The sequence below is a fragment of the Lactuca virosa genome, chromosome 6 (genome assembly GCF_052849685.1).
Source record: "Lactuca virosa cultivar CGN04683 chromosome 6, Lactuca_virosa_CGN04683_v6, whole genome shotgun sequence".
Taxonomy (NCBI): domain Eukaryota; kingdom Viridiplantae; phylum Streptophyta; class Magnoliopsida; order Asterales; family Asteraceae; genus Lactuca; species Lactuca virosa.
In genome coordinates, this window is record NC_136431.1 from 144,431,067 (window position 1) to 144,446,145 (window position 15,079).

The following is a 15,079-nucleotide window of genomic DNA, read 5'->3' on the forward strand; positions in this document are numbered from 1 at the left end:
GACAACATGATTTTTCTGGAAAGTTCTTGGCATATAGATAAGACATTTAAGAAAAATCAGGATATTTTTTTGAAGACAATTTTTGGAAATTTTCTTGAAAATAATTTTGGTTTCAAATGATTTAGGAACTCAAGAGCACATGATCATAAGAAATCAAGATCTGCAAAGCGAGTTGAACACATTTTTAGTTCAGACGATTTAAAGAACATATCACTAAAGTTTCATCCATGGCGGAAACAAGATTTGTTCTTGAGATCTGTTCAAGAGATATGTTCAACTGTTTTTATGGTGAGTTCATTAGAACCGAGATATGTTCTTGAGTTCATCAGAAACAAAAAACTCATGTTCAATAATCAGTTCTTTAAAAATATAGAAAAATCGAGATTCAAGGGAGAGTCGTCGAGATTCGGTATATGAAGTGTCAAGAACTCGCCGGAAAATTCATGTTGGACGAAGAAGATGACTGAAGAGCCGTTGGAGATGCAAAAGTTCCCGAAAACCGATTAAAACCAATAATAATGATACTTTTTAACATTAAAGAATCCAATGGTAAATGGTGTATAAAAATAAAAAGTGACTAAAAGTAGGGAAAAAAATGAAATTTCGTTACCCCTAAATCATTATTTCAATAAAAAAATCTTATTGAAAAATCTTAGTTTTGAAAAAAAAAAAGAAAAAAAAAAACCTCATTCAATAGCTTTTTCAAAATTTAAAAGCTTATGTTTGAAAATACTCTCAAAAACTTTTATTGCATACACAGTTAGGTGCTGTTTGTTTTTTCTGAGGCAAAATGTCTGCAGTCTGCGGACCACATCTGTAGACCTCTGCGGTAGAAGAGGTGGACCAAACGTCTGCAGTCTGAAAAAAGAAAACTGTTTGTTTTTTTAACATCTGCGGGCTACTAAAATAAACTGAAATCTAAATAAACTGATTTTTTTAAACTTCAAAGTGATTTTTTAATATTTTTATGACTTTGTTATAAATAATTAACGAATCTAGATCAACTTTTATGTATTATTGTATAAAAAATAAAAATAAAAATGATATGAACGAGGTTTTATGGCCGCGCGTTGCGGCGGTACTTTAAGCAATGAAGTTTAAGTTTCACATTGTTTAATAAAATTTATTTAAATTTTTTGATGAAAAGTGTATGAATTATGTGTTTTGGTATGTTAAATTTGTTAAATGGTTATGCAAAAAGATATAACACTTATAATATAAATAAAAGCTGAATAAACATATTTACATAAACAACTTTACATAGTTGTAGACATATTTAGAAGGGACATTGATATTCAACATATTTTAAGTAATGACAACAGTAGCAGTTCTTCAAAAGGGGCAAAAGTAGCAGTTCTTCAAAGGTTTCAACAAAATACACGGTAGTAACAACCCATGATGTAACAAAATATCGCAGCGACAACTGTCCCAAACGTTTTTACATAGCACGCCAGCTCTCCAAAGTTTTTGTAGAAAATATGGCAGAGCCTCAAAAGTTAATCATATTTCCTGTGACATTGTTCAAAAAGCATAAATAAATATTGAATATAGGAAATACTAAATAATTGATAGACAATCCATGATATTACAGATATACCTTACTGAACTGCATGACATGGAGCACAACTACTTGTCTTTTCCTCGTGAACCAACACGGGTTTTGTTGTTCACGTTTGCTGCATCAACACATTTTTTTGCTTCTTAACCAACTTACCATATGTTTGGTCAAGAGAATCTGCAAAAACCTTCAATATTATTTTCCAAATAATAAAAAAATATTATATGTATATATATATATATATATATATATATATATATATTCCTAAAATAGATTCTAGAAGAAACGATTAGTAAGATTTATGTACCTTCAGATGATGTTTGGAAAAGTTGTATCTGGACAGATTTCATTTGGTGATGTTTAGTTTCAGCGGAAGCGGGTGTGATGGGTGATGTTGTGAGACGCTCTTGAAAGGCTTTTGCTGGAGTAACAGAAGCAGTAGATGGAGGATCAGTTGATGTAGTGGGTGTTTTTTTTGATGATGCTGAGGCAGTTGGTTGGTTGATAATGACTGTTTCTGTGTGACTTTCTTTTTATGGAGAAACTATATCTTCAAAAACAGCATCTGCTACAAAGTCTTTAGCACCCGGCCTACAGAATCTTGCGAATCGGAATTGAATTATTTTTGGCTGGCCTATGAGAATGGTGAGTGGTGCAGGCAATGTGTACGGATCAGTGTATCCATGATGATCAATGAGTGTGTTGCAATCTGTTTGGAACAACATTCTAGCTGCAGCATCAAAAAAGACTATCTTTGCTTGAGCGGTCTCATCTGCGATGTGTGCTGTGATAAAAAACCTGTTGATACGATTATTAGACATATGTATGTTAAGATGATTATATACTCAAGTAGTTGACATAAAAAACATAGTACTTACAAATTGTTTGGTTTAGCAACTTGATCATGATCTTCGCATGGAAGTGTGTTTCCTCTTTTTTGAAGTTTTTTACGACATTCATGACATGCTTTATAAAACCAACCCTTGCTTGCATCTAAGCTAACCAGAGATGCTTTGCAAGTGAACTGAGCTCCCTATAATATTATCTATATTAAATTTAAAACTATAAAATTTGTATATATATTTTAAGATAAGAGAAGGTTTGATGGCTTACTGCATAACGGTTTGGGTTTTGAGATAGCAAGTCTACCAATGGAAACCTGTTTCTTTTCTTTTCGACTTCTACATCTTTACTTTTTTGGTATTGTATCTTGAGTATAGGGTTTTGATTATGTCGTTCGACAAACCTAAAAGAGAAAATGAACTGTAAGATATGTCACAAAGTTATATAAATATGAATAAAGAACTTACTCAGCAGCCATTGCAGCAGCCTCGGGAATAGTGGGGTTGATGTAAATATATGAGGCTGGAGTTGCTGTCAGTTGCAAATTTCCTATTAAAGAAACCAACATAACAATGTTGTTAATTACAAAATAAAAGAAAAATAAGCAAAAATAATAAGGTTGGGGCAGTTTCTATAAATGTTGCTAAATGCAAGAAATAGGAATGTACTTTAATCTGATTTTCTAATATAGCATAATACTTTAAACTTTATTTCTCTTTCTTTTTAAATAAGTGTTTTTCTTTATTAAGCATTGTACTTTGAAAGCAAAATGCTTCAATACAATAAAATGAGAAAAATATACCTAGATACTGTGTGACTTTCATTGAAGTAATAGCAACAATAACAGGAGAAGGTAATGCTTCGATAGCTTCTTTATCAAATGAGTTAGCCGCCTCATCCCAGAAAGTTGTCTCAATCATTGTTCCACTAAACATACATATTTCAGATATTAAATATGATATGCTTGGTCTTTGTTAGATATATGAGATAGAAAATACCTCAAATTTTCTAGTTTGAGTTTCAAAATTGCATTTCCTTGAGTTCTGACTACTTCATACACATTTTCAACTCTTCCGATATAATCTTAACACAAATATAACAATTTTGTGATTTTAAAAGATATATATATATATATATATATATATATATATATATATATATATATATATATATATATATATATAAGTATTACATACCTGTGAGTGTCTTATGGTTATCAAGCCTTGCACCTAATTGACCATATGCAAGAAAATTGAAGTAGTACACAGGAAATCCATCATCACGTATTTCTTCAAATTTTGCTGCCCTGCCTAGCTTGATTTTGGTTTTGTGTGGGACAGTAACAAAGAAAGTATTTGCATTGTCACACACATAGTTGCTTACAGAGTAACAACCATCCATCCTGATTATCGAATCAAAGTAGCCTTTATCTCCCAGACAACCACATGCTTCTATTGCATCTCCCTGCCAAAAATGAATGGTTTTATATGTATATGTATAAGTATCTAACATAGAATTGATTATAATTGACAATTGCATGTAATATTATGGTGAATGCACTCACACTTTTATCAAGGAATATGTAGCAACATTCAGCTTTTTTCCCATATGATAACCATTTCCTAATGACTTTTATTTCTATTGGCTTGTCTCCATCACCAGGGTTTAAGTTTGCTACCATACTTGTATCCATTTTTGTAGAATCTGTGAAGTTCAAATTAAAATGAAAAATCAACAATTAATTTTTTTCCCATAAAAGATTGGAATTTTTTCTATTACAGGGATCCTTTCTGCAAGTTTATTATTACAGGTACTCTTTTATACACAAATGATGTTGAATAATTAATGACTAAAAGTTAACTATTAGATGGAACCTTTCTGTAACTTTACTACTACACATGAACTATTTATGTAACTTTGTTTCAGATTATTTGTATAATTCAGTTAAAATATAAATGCAGAAAAATGCAAGAAATTTTAAACTAAATTTTAAAAAATAAGCAACAATTGACAACATACTTTTAAACTTTGGGCTATAAAATCATGTTACCTGGATAGTGTTTAAAAGTTGGTTTAAAATTTCTTGCAGTTCCAGAAATAAGCATTAAAAAATCGGTTTAAGCTTTTAAAAGTTTTCTTTATAAGTACCTATACGTATAAAAAGACAATGTTTATGTAGTTGTGGATATATATTTCATTATCACATTAGAATTAATAATTCAGAGACTAAGACCGTAAAAAAAAATTAAAAAAAACTTGTAGACTAATATATTGATATGATAATTAGGCATGAATATATTGGAAACATAGATTCAACAAAATTAATTAACGAAGAGAACTAACCTGGAAGACAGGAAGCCGATATGTGGAAAAAGTGAAATCGCATGAAGTGTTTTATCTGGTAATAAGGAGTGGCTGGTGGAAAAATCACGAAATCTCCAAATTGAGATCGAAGAGAACCGTACCTAGAAGATTGCGTGAGGAAAAGAGGGGTAAGGCTGATTGGTTCTATCGTACCTGGAAGATTGCGTGAGGGAAAGAGGAAACAGTGAGCGAAGCGTGGGCATTGTACTGGGCCTGATGCTATATGCGAAAACCTTTTTTTTATAAATTGAATTTTTGATTTTAGGGATAATAAATTGAATTTTTGATTTTAGGGATAAGGCTTGAACGTTATTTAGTTGTTTTTTCATCTAATTTATATTTTTAAATTTTCTGTTATCTAATGTAAGTTATAAGGTTTATCATTTAGTTATTAATTTTTTGTAATAAGGTTTAAAATAGAAGATAGAAAAATAAATAATAAAAAAAACGTGATTAAGATTTCTTTTATTTTTTGTATAGTTATCAAGCCTAAAGTCTTCATAGCTTGATAAATCTTTTATCAGAACAGAAGAAAACATAGACCGCTGCTCTATTATCATAACAACTTTAAGAAACATGATTTATAGAAGAAACCAATTTTTTTTTCCTTTTTTGGTCCCTATTTAACTGTTTCATAATATTTTTTGGTCTATTTACCCCTTTCATGTGCCTTACAGAGGTATTTTTTATTATAAAGAAGGAAAAGACCAAAAAGCCCATGTGTGCAGGTGCGAGCCACGTCAATGAGGTTAATTAAATCGAACAGTAAAAAGGGAAAGCGACCATTTTTTGGACCAAAACCAAAAAAGACTCAAAATCATGAAGGGCAAAAAAGTAAATGACACAAATCGGTTACCTGTATTTGATAATTCTGACCTGTGTTCTTGTAGTACATCAAAAGTAGAACACCAAAAAGGCAAAAACTGCCAAGAAAAAATAAAAAAAAGTTCTTTTGGGTATATAAACATGTGGAAGAGTGCAACATCATTAACACTAAAAAAAACCAAAATAGCAATAGGAGGGGTTTATAAGTCTGTCCATTTTTTTCCTTTTACTTATATAATTTCAAAACATAACTCATTAAGATATTTTAGTTACATTTTTTCTCTATTACTTATATATTATACAAAATCATGTAACATAATTACCTTGCAACTGTTTGATTCCTTCCACCTCTATCTTCAAACTTCAATATTACCAACATCATCGGTGCTACTGCTGCGGAAGGTGATTTTTTTTAAGTCAATGAAGAAGAAGCTCCATATCTACAGCCTAAAATAGGAAGGACTTCAAATAAGGAATTTTTTTTCCCAAAAAATGAAAATTCAGTTACATGTTATTTTTGAGTGAAGTAACTCTAATACTAAGTACCAAACAACGGTCATTACGTAAATTTTTTCATTAAGTTTTAACATTTTAAGCAATAAATCACAAAAGTGCTTAACTACCAACCTGTGCAGATTCTAATTTTGCTAAAAAATTTGAGAAGATAATATTTTTTGTACAATTAGATGGCTGGTCCTCTTGTCTTTTAATCAGTATTTTGAGACCAGCTGCTGATGTAGCCCTAGATGTGCAACATACAATTGCCCGTGGCTGAAAATTGGATGAGGAAGATAAATTCCTATCTTGTTTAAAGACTGGCCTTGGCTCTTGTTGATCGTCATGGCATAACAAACTCTAACTGGGAATTGTTGAGTGTGAAGCCATTGGGGTAGTCAAAAGAAGTGGCAGGAAACAAGGACTCTCATGTGAACATGGAAAAATTGTTACGGCTGCAGAATTTCAACAATGGTGGCCTTATCAATTTCACATGTATGTGAATGGAAGAAAAGGCTTACGACTCAAAATATTATAAATAGGCTTCTTCCTTTCATTTGTAAAACTTGTATCTAGTGTAACACAGAAAGAGTGCAGATTAGCATCAAGAAATGTAAATTCCTAGTTACCGGTGGACGTAGGTCAGAGAAGGACCGAACCACGTTAAATCCCTCATGTTCATCCTTGTGTTCTTGTTTTTCGTGAGCTGTGTGTGTGTTTAGAGTCGTGTGTTAAGTGTCTCGATCCTAACAAGTGGTATCAGAGCAAGGTTGTAGCTCCAGAAGGTGATTTTAAGTTTTTGGTCGAAATTTTTTTCGTCAAAAACGATTTTGGTGTATACCGTTGGAAAGGTCTCGTTCCGAAGATTCCGAAAATATTTTTTTCTGAATTTTTTGACCATCGGAAGACGTCCAAATCGCCGGTCAAAGGTTGCCGGAATAGTTACCGGAAAAAACCAGTTTCGCCGGAGAAGACGACACTGTAGCACCGAAGTTCCGCCGGAGAAGAGGACACTGTAGCACCGAAGTTCTGCCGGAGAAGACGACACTGTAGCAGGCACTGTAGCACGACGTCAGCGGTGACGTCAACAGAACTGTAGCAAGCACTGTAGCACCACGTCAGCGGGCACTGTAGCAACACTGTAGCAGATTTGAAAAATTGCAGTTTAGCCCCTGAACTTTCAGAAAATTGCAGTTTAGCCCCTGAACTTTCAGAAAATTGCAGTTTAGCCCCTAATCTTTCAGAAAATGGCAGAAAACAGTAAGCTTCAGATTGAGAAGTTTGATGGGAAAGATTTTGGTTGGTGGAAGATGCAAATTGAAGATTTGCTCGTGCAGAATGACTTGGACGCAGTTTTAGGTGAAAAACCGGAGGCGATAACACAGGCAAACTGGGAGATTTTGGATAAGAAGGCCAAGGCATTTATTAGACTGACGTTGTCAAAGGATGTTGTCTTCAACATTTTGAAGGAGACCTCGGCAAAGGGAATCATGGAGGCATTGTCTAATATGTACGAGAAGCCGTCGGCAGCAAATAAAGTCTTCCTGATTCGGGAGCTAGTCAACACGAGGATGAGGGAAGGAAGTTCAGTTATAGTACACATCAACAATTTGAACTCGATTTTATCCAGACTTGGGTCAGTGGGAATAAAATTTAAGGACGAAGTTCAAGCTTTACTACTGTTATCATCATTACCTGACAGTTGGTCCGGAACAGTTACAGCCGTTACTAGTTCCTCAGGATCAAAAGAGCTCACTTTTGAGGGAATTCGGGATTTAATTCTAGGCGAAGACGTCAGACGAAGAAATTCCGGGGAATCATCAAGTGAACAATTGAATGCGGTCAGAGGTAGAAAAAATAACAGAGGTAGTGGGAGCGGGAACAGGAGAAGGAGTCAGTCGAGGACTCGAAATGATGTGACTTGTTGGAACTGTAAAGAGGTTGGACATTTCAGGAATCAATGTCCAAAAGACAAGAAATAAGTTAACGCTGCAGTAGACCATTCAGATGATGATGTTTTGATCTGTAGTGTGGAGAGCAATGTGGATTCCTGGGTTATGGATTCGGGTGCTTCATTTCACGCTACCCACAGCCGTGAAGCACTGCAGAATCTAAAAGAAGGAGATTTTGGTAAGGTAAGACTGGCGAACGATGAGGTTCTTGATGTGACGAGCATAGGTGACTTAGTTTTGAAGACTCCAGTTGGTCCATGGACTTTGAAGGATGTCCGGGTAATTCCAAGTCTGAAGAAACAGTTGATTTCTGTTGGGCAGTTGGATGAACAGGGACACGAGGTTAAGTTCAGGAATGGGCAGTGGAAGGTTGTCAAAGGAAATCTTGTGATAGCTCGTGGACATAAGAGGGGTTCATTATATATGGTCAGTTTACCGTCTGAGGGAGTAACCGTCCCAGTTCAGAAGAAAAACAAAATCGTCGTGGACAGAAGAAGGTTGCTTTGCAGATGGCAAACCCAGAGTCACAGGTCAGATTCAGGTTGAACGTGTTTGGAACGGTTCAGAAAAACCAGTCAAGGGCATTCATAGCAGTGGGAGCAAGGGTTGTGCTTCAACTAGAATACCCAGAACACAGTGGGTTAAGAGAACCAGTATTCCATCTGTAAAAGTCTCTCCAGATTATCTGCTTCACATGGAGAGTGTCGTTTGTTCTCAGGATGTTCCAGGATCGGGCAGTTCATTTCAGTGGGAGCCGGTGGAGACAGAGAACAGTTCAGTGGCAGACTTAGCCATGACTGATGTGTTGGAGCTAACGGAAGCTTCAACTAGCCTTCAGGTAAATTGAAGAGAAGGCCAGGGTAACTAGGAAGGAGTCAAGATCAAAAAATTTTACAAAAATACAGATACACAGTTGAAGCAATGGTGAAGATTGTTTCGTGGCTTCAAGTGGGAGATCGTTGAGTGTGAAGCCATTGGGGTAGTCAAAAGAAGTGGCAGGAAACAAGGACTCTCATGTGAACATGGAAAAATTGTTACGGCTGCAGAATTTCAACAATGGTGGCCTTATCAATTTCACATGTATGTGAATGGAAGAAAAGGCTTACGACTCAAAATATTATAAATAGGCTTCTTCCTTTCATTTGTAAAACTTGTATCTAGTGTAACACAGAAAGAGTGCAGATTAGCATCAAGAAATGTAAATTCCTAGTTACCGGTGGACGTAGGTCAGAGAAGGACCGAACCACGTTAAATCCCTCATGTTCATCCTTGTGTTCTTGTTTTTCGTGAGCTGTGTGTGTTTAGAGTCGTGTGTTAAGTGTCTCGATCCTAACAGGAATTGCTTTCTTTTGAAAACGAATGGTAATTCTTTATCAGTATGATTCAAAGTGATTCGAGGTATATAAACTTTGTGGCCTATCTGAACTCCAGTGATGACTTCTGCCTGAATAAGTCTTGGTAGAAGCTGTGTGATAATCATCCTAGTTCCATTGCAGAGCCCTTCCATCTGATTCATGTTGCAGAGTAACATGATTGGAATACCAACTTTTAGTTGAAGACGGTGAGTAGGGAAACCACTGAAGTTAAGCAGGTTCAAATATTCAGACGGATAAAGAACCTCTGTATCCCCTCTATCATTCGCATGTGGAATAATTGAGTCGAAACTTAGATAAACAATAGGTTTCCCTGGCAGATTACACAATATGAGGTTGTTAATTTCATCTGCAGTTTCATTTTTAGGGCAAACAATGGCTTTGTCACAGAACATGGTTGCTGTTGGATTATGAAAAATGTCTTCGTCATATATAAAGCGAACTAAATCCTTAAAAGCATCTTCATGATCTGGTATGAGATATTTTTCTGGTATCTCTACCCATTTGGTGTCAATAGGATCATCTTCATCATCTACACCAACACGTCCATCTCCTATCTGCAACAACCATGATGAAAAAGCAGCAATTTCTTCTTTTTCTTTGGTACTCAGATTAGGTTGAAGAAGCCTCATATTTTTTGATAATTTACATACTTTGAAATGGCTCCATACCGACGATTCAACTATAGATGACTCTATGATGTCTCTCTTGCTCCCTTTAGGTTTTACAGGTAAAGTTTGTCTGAAATCCCCACCCAGCAGCACTGATTTTCCACCAAAAGGCTGCGTTGGCTCATTAAGTATATCTTTAAGTGTCTTATCTAATGCCTCAAAGCATCTTCGATCTGTCATTGGTGCCTCGTCCCAAATAATCAGTGCAGTTTCACTAAGCAAACGGGCAAGCTGTGTGTTTTTACTTATGCTACAGATGGAGTTATTTGTAAGGTCCAATGGAATCTTGAATCGAGAATGTGCTGTTCTTCCTGAGGGCAGCAAAAGAGATGCAATACCAGAAGATGCAACTGCTAAAATAATTTTCCCAGCAGACCTGAGCGCATAAATGATTGTGGTCCAAAGGAATGTTTTACCGGTACCACCATGTCCATAAACAAACATAAGCAGTTGATGGTTTTGCAAAGAAGCTTTGATAACAGTCTCATAAATAATATGTTGCTCGGAATTAAGCGCAGACACCATAACTTCCTTTTTTTGGGTCAGAGAAACTCTATCATAATTTCTCTCTTCCATGAGCAATTTATTTTTTAATTTTGCAAGCAAATGCGGTGGAGGCATAGGCAAACCATAATCACAAAGCGAGGAATAACTGTTATTAGAATTTAGCAAGATCTGTAACTCATATAAGACATATTGTTGCAAGTCAACTTCATTAACATGTAAGTTCACAACATGTGAATCTGCAGCTGCCCTTTGGACTATATCATCACTCATTTGCCGCCATTGTTTTGTCCATAGAGCAAGAGGATCTGCAACATCACAAAATATAAGCATGTGAGCAAACAGGGATCTGAGTTCTTCAGCAGTTGCCCAGCTAGAAGCATCATCCAATGCATATGTCCATTCTTTGTCATCACCAAGCAGCCCCAATTGTTCGCATGCAGCACGATAGGTTGGAAATATGACATCGCCTACTGTCTTGATATCATTAAATGTCTGCCATCCAACCTGGTGACTGAGAACCATCCTTAGATAAAAGAGCTCACCACATGTTGGATGAATATAGATTAATCTTCCAATAGGAGGCGTCTTCTTTGACTTTCTACGACACCAGTCCTTCCCTCGAGCAATCCATTTATATTTTGATAGATAATCAAGATAAGTAAGATGATGACCGATGTCATCAATATGATTGTTTTTTAGCCATTGTGTAAGAGTTGTTTTCTTTATCATTGGATCATCAACAACATCTTGTAACAGTTGTTTGTCCTTAAACGTAACTGTTTGCATGTTTTCCAAATGAACTGCAAGCACTTGCACGGCAGGATTTCGATGATGGATGTGAAAGTCGAATATCCTCCAAGCTGCCTCATGAGGGAAAATGAATCTAGCATCTACAAAGTTTTGTATCTCATTGATGTTGCTCGTTTTTTTATCAACTTTATCAGAAGGCTCGCCTAGAGATTTAGTAATTTTGGCTCTAATACGGTCAGCTCCTTTGGAAATGTATTTGAATAAGTATTTAATCATCATACTCCAACCACAATATTCAACATTGATATGAGCCTGAAAAACCAGAGAAAGATTTTTGTTGTATGGGACAACATAACCATTATCTAGGTTGATTCCATATTTCACTGCAAAGCACCCATCATTTCTTCTCTTATAATGAACATACCCATCCTTATCAAACCGTGTGACATCTTCATATTTTTTTGGAAAATGCTTTGAACAGACCCCATCAAACATGCATGGTGCTTTCATCTTTGCAAGACCGCATGGTCCATGCATCATAAGCTCGGTGACAATCTTGTAGAGTTGAGGATCAACGACTGGATCAGGGATTTCAGCAGAAATAAACTGATCAAGCTGTTCTGGGGTATGAATTTTATATGGAGGTGACACCCACAGGAGAGTATGGCAATGGGGCAGGCCTCTTTTTTGGAATTCTATAGTATACAGCTCTGCATGCATAAGAAAAAAAACATAAGATAAGGATATAAGATTTTGAGACAATATATTGTAATGGATGAACAATATGCCAGTTAATAATGACATTACCTGCTACAACCTGTCCGAAAGGTTTTTCATTTTTCAAATAGTGAATAAAATCCTTAACCTTCATCTCGAATATTCTAGCAATAATATCAGCCCTGTCCTCAGCCTTCATTCAAGGATATTGTGCTAGATATCTTGAAATCTCTGGCCATTTAACATTGCAAGTGTATGTTATAAAATATTGAGGATTTCCATGTACTCTACATATAGCAAGGGCATCCTGATAATGCTTGTACATATATCTAGGACCGCCAGTAAAAGACGCAGGCAATATTGTCCTTTTCCCGACATCATGGCCATCAGAATCACCTTTCAATAACGCATCATGAACGCCCTGAAGGTACTCGGTCCTAAAAACATCTTGCATTGATTCAATGTAATCCAATCTATTTTGCTCAATAGATATATATGCATTAACTAAAAACTGTTGGAACAACCTGCCTCCTCTAGGTAACAATGCATATATGTTGAACCGATCATGTAGTTGAAAGCTGTAAAACATATTCATCGTCAGTTGCTTATCACCTATACATCCATCATTTACTTGCTTAAGCTCGATCGACCAACCATGCTCACCAAAAACAAACAGTAACGGGAACTGCAACGCCATATACAAAGGATGCAACTTATTTATTCTTCGAGGCCGCCCATCTCTCATGCGGATTATTATGTCAAAATCATTTTTACATGTAGGCCCGCTGTCATAAACAATTCCGCCTAGCACACCCAGAGTAGGAGCATTATAGCGCATTTGGTTTCCACTATTATATAACCTGACCATGAACTCTTGAGGTTGTTCGTGAAGACATATATCTCTAGCTGTTCTGAATAGCTTGACTAAATCATTGATTTTGTCGAAAATGTCAATCAAAGTCTTGACAATTTCTGGTTTTAGATCGCCACATTCAGAGCCACTAAAATGACGAAGTCTGTTGCAAACTTCATTATTAGTATCATAGATATATATTTGCAAGAACCTTGGATTACCATCAGTTGGTGGACACAAAGATCCCATCCAATGAGAAATCTGCCCTTCTACCTTGAATACATAAGGCCCTGACCCATTATTAACTGAATCATCCACTTTTGCCCCGAACGAAGTCATGGCGAACATCATGTTATAAGCACGGATGTTTTCCATAAAGTGCTTATCTTTAAATAGTTCTTTAATTATCTCTGGAGGCTGCCTTGGTAGCGGCAACATTACCCGACCGCCTTTGCAACAACGACTATATTTAGGTCTTTGATTTTCGGGAAGACCTTTCCGTCGTTCAGCATACCAGAAGCATGCATAACAATGCTCGCAGATTTGGTCACAATCACCCAAATCCAAATATGCAGTAGATGGACCTGGAAAACATGACAAACAACATAGTTAATAACATCTGAGTCATGCTTAAGCAGGTGGCGAACATATCATGTATACACATGAGAAACCCCATCAAGAAGAATGGCAGACGGATTTTTTTTAGACATACCATTGATTCTGTTACTGTGACTATCACCTGAACCAAAAGATTGAGAATTATGAGGTTGTTGGACATGAGGTGTTGAAATATGAGAGTCCTTGAATACCGAAAGTTTTGTACACATAAGCCTTTTTGACACACGATTTTTTGTAGATTTAGAACTCGATGGGCTATCAGAAAAAGCATGTGGGCTGGATTGTGGAGAAGAAACATAATTTTCAAGTGGATGTTCATCATTATGATTAAGCTTTTTCTTTTTTCGTTGCATATTGTTGTGAAACGAATCGGTGAAAGAAATAAGTTGGCTTTTAATATAATGGAAAATCATAACAATATAAGATAGAGGCATCAAGATATAGCAAAAACAAATCAGTTAGTAAAGAAAAAAGGCCAAGCTAAATAAGCGATGAAAACAACACATTATACATAACACGGCTTAGAGGGTACCTTTTTGAAATTCAAAGGTAGGAAATAGAACTAAAGCAACAGATAACAATATAAGGAACCTGAAACAATCATTTAATGGCTAAGAATGTAGACATGGGCATTAAATCATTTACATGTAACATAATAAAAATCAAATTTAACAATTGTTCAAACTTTGATGCTAATATTTTTTTGTTTACCAAAGGAAAAATGCATTATGGCAGCAAGCAAAGAAACAAAACTGGTATTTTTGTTTATTAAAGGAAAAATGGATTATATAAGTACACTTTCAATATGTTATTCAGGGAGAAAGAGAAATTAAGGCATTTAATTAATAATCGGGAACTGAGATTAATGAATCTGTGAAGAATAAACTAAAATGAGGAATTTTTACCTTTGTCTTGCTGTCTTGGGAGCTCCATTCAGACCACTGTCCTGCTTGCTTCTCTTATGACCCCTGAAGCCGAAAGTCGATTGCAAGAATAGAACTGTGAAGATGAACAGATTGTGGTGATTGAAGGCCACAATAGTTTTTTTTACTAAATTTGTTTATTGCTGGTCTACTTTTACTTAAGCCCTAATTTATAGAATCAACATAATACCATGAGAACTTTAGCCCTAATTATGCTCATGGTTTTCTATCATACGAACATAGAATTCTGATACAGACTCAATAGAATAGCATGGAAACTTTAGCCCTAATTTATTCCCATGTTTTTTTTTTCTGTCATATGAGCACAAAATTCTGACATGGGAACATTGAAGGAAAGGAAAATGACCCAAAAAATCTTTGAAGATGCTCAAAAGATGTCAAAGAAGAAAATACCTTATGATGGGTGAGGTGTGGCTGACAGCTATGAGGTCATAGAAATAGAGAGAAGAGATAGAGCAACCAGTGCAGAGAACAGTTCCAGCAAGTGGCGCGCAGGTGGAGGTAGATGTGACGATGGTGGTAATTGGCTTGAGACGTAGAAATTGAGAGAAGAGATTGAGCTACTCGTACAGAGAACGGATCGAGCAAGTGGTGTGCAGGTAGAGGTAG

The 15,079-nt window shown here is 35.8% G+C and overlaps 1 protein-coding gene across 1 annotated transcript; it reads right to left on the bottom strand.

Moving 5' to 3' along the window:
* Positions 1-3,108: 3,108 nt before the first annotated feature.
* Positions 3,109-13,247, bottom strand: LOC145121987 (uncharacterized). The gene is made up of 9 exons (XM_079057665.1): positions 12,342-13,247; positions 12,146-12,248; positions 9,446-12,048; positions 5,622-5,688; positions 4,745-4,984; positions 3,966-4,105; positions 3,598-3,865; positions 3,400-3,484; positions 3,109-3,328 (listed from the first exon to the last, which is right to left on the bottom strand). Exons 1-9 carry the CDS (start codon positions 13,245-13,247, stop codon positions 3,109-3,111), a joined length of 4,632 nt encoding a protein of 1,543 aa, XP_078913791.1.
* Between the last annotated feature and the right edge of the window lie 1,832 nt (positions 13,248-15,079).